The 9,625-nt window shown below is 33.6% G+C and overlaps 1 protein-coding gene and 1 pseudogene across 1 annotated transcript; one reads left to right on the top strand and one right to left on the bottom strand.

Moving 5' to 3' along the window:
- Positions 1-526: 526 nt before the first annotated feature.
- Positions 527-3,369, bottom strand: LOC124924746 (cell division protein ZapE-like). Its single transcript, XM_047464740.1, is given in 7 exon segments — positions 527-816; positions 2,386-2,476; positions 2,665-2,718; positions 2,720-2,735; positions 2,850-2,972; positions 3,062-3,160; positions 3,266-3,369. Coding segments are annotated over 7 exon segments (777 nt in total).
- A 1,425-nt stretch (positions 3,370-4,794) lies between these two features.
- Positions 4,795-9,406, top strand: LOC124924745 (annotated as a pseudogene).
- The last annotated feature ends 219 nt before the right edge of the window (positions 9,407-9,625 follow it).

Genomic DNA, 9,625 nt, shown 5'->3' with positions numbered 1-9,625 from the left:
GGAGTAATTGATTGTAAAATTAATTTTGAACTAATTTTTTAAAAAGTTAAAAAAAGAACAAAGCTTAATTTTGACATAAATATGTTTGACCAGTTTTATATGTAATTTTTATATGTAATGATATTTACCTGTCTTGACTAATCCAGTCTAAAAAATACAATTATTATTATTTTAATTATAGTTGTTTAAAACCATTAATATATACATGTAATCATTAATTTTCTTTTCACTATTTAATATATATACATGTAATGATTATTTTTATTAATCATTAAAAGTTTATTTAATATATATACTTTTATATGCGATCATATTTACCTGCCTTGACTATTTTTTTTCTTTTTCATTGTAATCATTAAAAGTTTTTATTAATTTTTGAAAAATTATTGTTATATGATATTTATTTGTTTAAATATTTAATATTTTAAAATTATTGTGATTGAATATTATTTTTATTTGGTATTTAATATTTTAATAATTTATAATTATAAATAAATTTATTATTTTAAATTTAAATTATTTTTGGTTAAGAGATTATCGGGTTGAAATGGTTTAGGGCATCCAGACCCCGTTTCTTCTTCTCCAAAAATGTCCAGATACATGCCGGGCACGCGAACCTCGCGATCTTTCCTCTTCTTCGCCAGGATTCTCTCTCTTTCTCTCTCCTTAACGCCATCGACAGATACCCTAAATGGAAAGCTACAGTCTCTGACCTTTGGACCAAACCAGATGAGGACGAAGGCGCAAGGATCACGAGGGAGGCGAGAAAACAACTATATAAAGAAGATCGAAATGCTATTGTATCGAGGGAGGATTCTGTCAAAGAAATAAATGGAAGATTCTATTAAAAGAAAGAATAAGAGATTTGTTGCGAAAATTGAAAGCAGGACAAAAATACCATTTTTCAATTTTAAAAAATATTATTATTATTACTTAAAATAAATTGTTTCAAATACAATATCTGATAATATAAACAAAATTGAATAATATACCGTTAGTTCTGAATTACTTAAATTAATTAAAATAAGATTTATCATTATATATATAATGATACTTAATTTTTAAAGTGTCCGAACTGTTGGGTCGAGAGCTGTGGTTAATTTGGATATATGTGAGAGTAAAATGATACTTGAGTCGGATTGTGAGTTGACCCGCCCATAAAATATTTACCGTAATATTTTTTTCACGGTTTTTCATAACACGAGATAAATGTTAGTTTTAATAATGACATCAAAAGTTTCTTTTCAAATTCTCTCATATTTATTTTTTCAAAGTCTCTATATTTAAGACTTATACATAAACATAATAATAATAATTTATTTATTTACTTTACATACATATTATATAACTTACATAATTACATGTTATACTTACTTATATAGAAATTAATGTAATTTCGATAATCCAAATCAAAATAGTTAATACAAATTAGTATTTCAGATTAAATTGATTTTATTTTTGAATTAATCTAATAAATATTTCGCCCTACAAATCGATTTGATGTGCAAAGCACTATTAGTGTTGTAAACTCTCAGCAATCTCAACAAAGTTCATTGTCATTTGTAATTAGACAAAAACTGTAAGGTTGGTGCTCAATCTTATTAGGATGGATAATTTACTTAAAAACATACTACAACAATTGACACCAATATGACTCTTATGCTTGTAATAAATTGGCAGCATGTTGTTCCAGGTATTCATGGCTATACATTTCTGTCGACCTAGATAAATGGAGCACACACATTAGTCTTTTGCAAATACATTAATAATTGAACATACATGTCTGATGTCTCTAATAAAAAAAATGATTCACCTGCAAATGGTTAGGTCTTTCGCAAACCCTAGCTCATTGTCAACACAAATATCTACGTCGTCGTTTTTCATTGACCTAGAAGAATTTTTTGGAGCCTTTTCTTGAGCTTCAGAAATCGATATAACTTTCTTAAAGAGTTCAATAGGACACGCTTCAGCACTTCACACCAGTCTAGCTTTATTCTCATACATCACCTACATGAAAAAAACGGGAAATTTATAATTGTAATGATATTATAGGCTGGCAGCCAGCCGAACAATTTGAAAACAAAAGACTGAAGTCAATTAGAGTGACGAAACGATATGCTACAGTTTTATTTTGTAGACCAAAAATCGGAACATCATCCAAACATAGGGTGAGATAGCACTCTGAACATAAAAAAAAGCTCAATCAAAAGGTTAACAAGTAAAGACATTTAAAAAAACAAATTGCAGTTTGGAATTGCTGGAAATTCAAATCACTTTACATCCGCAACATCATTCACCTATTTAGTATATCACCATTTGAAACAAACATCAAACATAGTGAAAAGAAATAACTAGTTGTAAGAACAAGACGATGTTATCAATAACTTATCATAAATTCGTCATGGCAAAGAAGGATTGATTCATCAGATATCTCGCCTGCAACAACTTCAAGGGGATTGGCAACACCCTTGTGCTTCTGAAATCACAAATAGTTTAAATTAACAATTTTTGAGACACAATTAAGAAAATACTCTCTTTTTCTTTGCGAGTAGGAAAAACTTTGTAATAATAGTGAAAAAGATTTACAGAATTTCAGCTACAGTGTATATCATCTGAATCAGGATCCAATCAAGAAACAACTCTATATAAAAACAGGATACTTACTTGTAAATGACTATGAACGCCCAACATGAAGTCATGAAAATGAATCCCCTTTTTCCCTCCAGTTGCTTGGCCTGCAATTAGAATGTGAGAAATTTGATATTCAAAACAAAGTCTACTCAATTCCAGCCCAAAGTCTTAATGAAGTATATCAATAAAAATAGATTAGTAATAAACAAACATCTTACAGTTGTTCATAAAATAAGTCCATTAGCATAGTCTTGCCAGTACCCACTCCACCATATAGATAAAACCCCTTTACAGGTGAACTCGACGACTGTTGCGTAAGTCGTGACCATAACCACTTACTCCTAAAAGAATAAACAAGACCAAAATTCAATTCGCAAAACCACATTATATTTCACGACAGATAATTCTACATTTTAGATGAAATAATGACCTGCTAGTTTTCTCTGTAGCAACAAATTTATCTAATCGACAGACACTTTCATTCTCAACAAGCTCATCATAGAGTCTCTGAAGCTCTCTTAAGATGGCTTCCTACAGAAATAACCACAATCACAATGTAAATCAACATTTCTTGATTGCATGACACTTGCATTCATTCCCATTTAGAGTCAAATTCCACAAGTTTGATTCAAATATTTGACAAACATCACCATCAAATAGCTCGCCCGCGGGGCGCAGCAATTCTGCGGTTATACTCAGTAATGACCCTGCAGCATTGCTCTCTACTGCATAAAACATTGAAAAGGAAAGGGACTTAAGAATACTATAACAAATGAAGTGTCTTGAATCTATATTTTTGTTGTATAAATAGTTTAAGAGTGATTGTAATGAAGTGTGGTAAGAGAGAGAGTAAAAAGGTTTCTTGAAGTGATCTTTCAAACTGAAGAAGTCTATAATCTTATTTGTTCATTATAGTGTATTCAAACTCGAGAGTCTTTCTCTCGGACTAGCACGTAGGCATCAATCTGAAGCCGAACCTAGTATAAAAATCACTATGTTCTTTCTTTCTATATGATTAATTTTCCACACAAATTGGTATCAGAGATATTTTTTTCGTGTCTGATTTGTGGTTGTACAATCACAGGAGAATCAAGATTTTGAAGAGTTGGTTTGAACGCATTGAAGGATTATGATCAAGAAAGTCAAAGATCATGGCGAGTTACAAATTGGACTTAGAAAAGTTCGATGGAAAAAATGATTTCCACTATGGAGAATGAAGATGCTGGCCCATTTGGGTAATCTTGGCTTGACCGATGCTCTCACTCAAGAGTTGAAGAAAGATATGGTCTCAGCGGAGACAGAGGCAAAAAACAACGCCGAGAAAGCTAAACGTGAAAAAGAAGATCGATCTAGGGCGAAAGGAAAGGCAGAAAAAATCGCGCAATACTATTATTTTGAGTCTTGGTGACCAGATTATGAGAAAGGTGATTAAAAAGGAGACAACAACGTCGATGTGGCTCAAGCTCAAACAACTGTTCCTTATTAAGTGACTTCCAAATATGATTAATCTAAATCAACAATTCTACAGTTTTAAAATGGAAGAGAACAAATCGATCAAGGAGAATCTCGATGAGTTACCAAGCTTGTCTCGGATCTTGAGATTCTTGAAGTGTCTGTAAGTAATTAAGACCAAGCCATATTCTTTTTAAACTCACTGCTCAAACATATGATAATCTAAAAGACACATTGAAGTGTGACAAAGAAACTTTGTCTCTAGAAGAATTCTCTCGGTTGTGTTTTCGAAAGAATTAAACTTGAAATCCAAGAGCGCAAAGAACTTCGGTGAGGGATTGAATGTTCAAGGTAAATCTGACTCAAAGCCTCATTCAATGAACAATAAACTCAAGAATCATCATATGACAAATAGTTCATCAGCCAAAAACTCTTCAGCGAAGTCTCATAGAGTCCAAGAAATGGATTGCTGGTATTGTAAGAAGAAAGGACACTTGCGGAAGGATTGTCTCAAGCGTAAGAATAAAATGAAGAATTACAATTCAGGAAAGTCTCATGGTCAGAACTACGCCAACACAACAAATGCAGGTCATGCGTATGATAGTGCATCGACACTAAATCTCAGTGGATTCTTGATTTAGGGTGCACTTTTCACATTACACAAAGGCGAGATTGGTTGTTTGATTTTAATGAAAGGATAATAAGGTCTTGATGGGAAACAACGAGTCTTGTGATATCATCGATGTTGGTTCAATAAAGCTTAAGATGTATGATAGGAAGTTTATGGTGCTGACAGATGTGAGACATATTCCTGAGCTCAATAGAAATTTGATATCTCTTGGTGTGCTTGATTCGACAAGTTATGAAGTAAAGCTGAAGGAGGGGAGTCTGAGTGTTTAAAAAGCAGATCGTACTGTCATTCAAGGGAGTCTTCAAAATGGACAGTATGTTCTTGATAGGGAGGTTATCGACGAAGAAGTAGATGTGACACCTCAAGCCTCAAACAAAACGATATAGTGACACAATCGATTGGGACACATGAGCCTTAATAGTTTGTTGGAACTAAATAAACAAGGTTTTTTAAGAGATGTAAAGATAAAAAATATGGAATTATGTGAGCATTGTGTGATGGGTAAATCACATCGTTTAAGTTTTCCTATAGCGATTCACACAACAAAATGAACTCTTTACTGCATAAATTCAAATCTTTAGGGATTACCTCAGGTCCCATTATCTCTTTTTCAATGCCAATGTTTCATATCATTTATAGATGATTTCTCTAGAAAATTGGTTTTATTTATTGAAAACTAAATATGAGGCATTTAATAATTCATAGAATGAAAAACTATGATTGAGAAGGAAACGTGAAGAAAGATTAAGAGATTAAAAATAAATAATGGCCTGGAATATTGTAATGATCAGTTCGATTCATACTGTGTGCTAGAGAAGGTATTGTTAAACAACATACTTGTGTTGGCACCCACAACAAAATGGAGTGTTCGAGAGGTTAAATAGAATTCTTATAAACAAAGTAAGATGCATGCTGAATCAGTCTGGTATGCCTAAGAGTTTCAAAGTGTCTGAAGAAGTTTTGTCTGGACATTCTCCAAGTTGTAATCTCTTAAAGTCATTGGTTGTTTGTCTTATGTACATGTGAACTAGGGGAAGCTTAATTCGAGAGCCAAGAAGAGATATTTTCTTGGTTATCCTCAAGGTATAAAGGGTTACAAGGTTTGACTTATTGATGAAAAAAGGTTGTCATATCTCTTGATGTTATCTTTGATGAAGATAATTTTTATCATAAAGATGCACAAGATAAGCAATCTGCTGGTCAATATGATTAGAACATACACACAAGGGTTCAATTTTAAGGTGGAGTTTTGGACTCATCGTCTTATGATCAATGTAGAACTAATAATGAGAATCAAGTTAAAGAAGTTTTTGATATCCGGCCTAATCTGAAATAATCTAATCCTGATATTGTAAACTCGGAACAGGCCTTTGAACAAGCATTTGAAGAATATAATTTGTCTAATTATCAGTTGGCACATGATAGAGTTCGAAGAGAAGTATGATGTCCAACAAAGTTTGGTCAAGCTGATTTGGTGGCTTTTGTACTTAATGCAAGTGAAGGTATAGAAGTTGAAGAACCTGAGTTATAAAGAATCAATGTTAAGTAAGACATCTAAACAATGGTACGAGTCGATGATAGAAGTGATGAAATCTATGCAACAAAATTAGACGTGGGATTTGGTGATAAACTCAAATGTGTAAGGTGATAGATTGTAAATGAGTATTCAAGAGAAAACCAGAGATTTTAGGTGTTGAGAAACCAAGATTCAAATCAAGGCTGGTGGTCGTCAATGATTACTCTCAAATTGAAGGGACTGACTATCACGAGATTTTTTCGTCGGTAGTCAAACATTCCTCAATTAGGTTGATGTTGGCCATAACTACAATGAAGAACTTGAAAATTGAGAAGCTTGACGTAAAAATAATTTTCCTTCATGGAAATCTTGAAGAGGTTCTGTACATGAGTTAGTCCGAAGGTTTCATAAAACAAGGAACCGAGCATCAAGTTTGCAAACTCAAGAAGTCCCCCTATATGGACAGAAGAAATCTTCTCGTCAGTGGTACAAAAGGTTCGACGAGTTCATGCTGAAGCAAGACTTTACTAGGAGTAGGTTCGACGGTTGTGTCTATTTCACTCAACTCTAAGATACGTCTTTTATGCACTTGTTAATCTATGTAGACGATATGCTCATAGTTTCAAGTAATGTGGTTGAGATTGCTGAAATGAAAAAGCAATTAGATTCAGTTTTTGATATGAAGGATTTGAGTGCTTTCAATAAAATTTTAGGGATCAGCGTGACTAGAAACAGAATTAATGGAATATTAATATTGTCTCAGCAAGACTACAAGACTACTGTAAAAGGGTAGTGAAGTTGTTTGAAATGGAGTCAGCTAAGTTAGTTTCTACACCGATTGGAGCTCAGCTCAGTCTGTCTTTGGTGAAATAAGATCAAGCTATGATCAAGTATGAGTACATGAAACAAGTTCTTTACTCAAAATGTGTAGGAAGCTTGATATACGCAATAATATATACGAGACCAGAATTGGAGTATGTAGTTGGTTTGGTAAGTAGATTTATGGGTCGACCTAGAAAATATCATTGACAAACAGTCAAGTGAATTCTTAGATATTTGAAAGGTTCTTTTATTTGAAGCTGATATATAAAGTTTCTGATACGAGAGACTTTCAAATTATTGAGTAATGTGATTCGGATTTCACAAAGATTTAGATAAACGGAGATCATTATCTGAATATGTGTTTACGGTTGGAGGAAACACAGTGAGCTGGAAATCAAATCTGCAACATGTAGTGGCTTTGTCAACCATTGAACCTGAGTATATTGCTCTGACATAAGCTATTAAGGAAAGTATGTGGATAAATGTTTTATTGCAGAATTGGGTCTAGGAGAATTTCAAGCAACACTATTTTTTTTTAGAACGCTGGGTTCCGCTGCTCCTATGGAGTGCGACTAATCCTCGCGGGTTAAGCACATAGCCCGCAAACACACTTAACCATTTAACCAGACGCAGAACTTGCCGCCCGACGGGCTCGAACCCAAGACCTCATGGAGGCATGGGGGATATCCACCTCTTGTTGCCGCTAGGCTAGAAGAGGGGATGCAACTGTATTATGTGATTCACAAAGTGCAATTCACTTGTCCAAAATAGTGTGTTTCACGAAAGGACCAAGCACATAAATGTGAAGATGCATTTTGTGCAGGAAGTTATTAATAGCAAGCAGGTACAAGTGAAAGCAGGTACAAGTGAAGAAGATCTCTACTCTTATCAACCTGACTGATATGCTAACCAAGACTATTCTTGTGGAGAAATTTCAAAAAGGTCTGAGCTTGCTCAGACTTGGAGAAGAATAAAACACTAAGACATGAAAGCTCGAGTTTGTTTGATAACACAAGTTGCAGATTAAAGACAAGGTGAAGAATTGTAATGAAGTGGTTTGAATCTATATTTTTGTTAGGTTCTATAATGATTAGTATTATTACAGATATGCCCTTACTTTTGTTAATCAAGTTGTATAAATAACTTGAGAGTGTTTGTAATAAAGTGTGGTAAAAGAGAGAGAGAGTCAAAAGGTTTCTTTAAGAGATCTTTGAAACTGAATAATTTTATAATCTTATTTGTCTCATTATAGTGTATTCAAACTCGAGAGCCATTCTTTCGGACTAGGACGTAGGCATCAATCTGAAACCGAACCTAGTATAAAAATCATCGTGTTCTTTCTTTCTGTATAATTAATTTTCCGCACAAATACTAAAAAAATTGAAGGGAATGTTAATGAAAAATTGCATATATTTTGTAGGAGTCCTTTTTTAAGATCGAGATTAATAATCGGTCATTGCTAGCTGGAAACTGGTCTCAGCTTTGTGCAATATGCAAGGTGAGATTAGTCTTGGACACTATATATTTCATCTCGGTAATTCCTTAATATTTATATTTTGAATTAGATTGTAAGGCCACTTCGTGCGAAGCATTGTTTGACATGTGATCATTGTAGAGCAATCACTTCCCATGAGTATCCAACTGCGTAGGAAATGTGACTCTATTTTTTTTCTATGTATCAATTTTGTGTTACGCCTTCTGATTTCTAACTCGTCTTTTTTATTGACACTTCTGATGCAGAAATACAAATGAGATTTTTTCCTATTTCTCGTTTTGGAGGTTTTCGCTATGTTGATAACGGGTGCTGCTACTATTACATATAGATTTGTTTGTTTCTAATCGGCTGAGGGATATTTTTGCAAAATTTCTTTATTTTTTCTTCTCATAATATAGGGATTTTAAGCGATCCAATGGCTCTGCCTGATCTTGGAGATTGGCTGAACCTTGCTGGCACTCAACACATGGGTGCCATCATTTTCCTCTAGCGGATTTCTTCCTCTTTTCTTGTGTGTCGGTTTTAACTGTGATGCAAGCTTCTTATGTGTGTGTATGTATTAATGAAATAATAATGTTCATTATATGACATTATTATTATAAACTTGATCTTGAATTATCTCCTTTTACTTCGGATTTGGTAGATATCGCGTAACATTACGACAAATGAGTTGGTGAATTTGATGCGATATGGGTACCTAAAGGAACCGAGAAGGTGTTTTAGAAACCCTTATAATCATGGAATAAAGAAGAATTGCTCAGATTTCTTAATAAAAGGATACAATGAAGATGAGGAGTATAAAGAACATTTTAGCCAAACAGACGGAGTTATGATGATATCGATGTCTAGAGCTTTGTAGCTTCAGAATGGTAATGACAAAGGGAAAGTTGCGATAAATGTGAATGGAAACAACAGAAAAACCATGATAACCACAAGAGGTTGGAGTCTTTGCCTGTCACTTTAGGTGTTGGATCTACTTCACCTTCTTTAATTGTTGCTTTTTGAGGTTTGTGACCACTCTGATATAAGAGGAAAGAATATTAGGGCTATTACACTATGGTGGGAGTGGCAGTTATTG

Source organism: Impatiens glandulifera, chromosome 2 (genome assembly GCF_907164915.1).
Source record: "Impatiens glandulifera chromosome 2, dImpGla2.1, whole genome shotgun sequence".
NCBI classification, from domain to species: domain Eukaryota; kingdom Viridiplantae; phylum Streptophyta; class Magnoliopsida; order Ericales; family Balsaminaceae; genus Impatiens; species Impatiens glandulifera.
The sequence above is the reverse complement of the archived record's forward strand: the minus strand, read 5'-3'. Positions and strand labels throughout refer to the sequence as shown.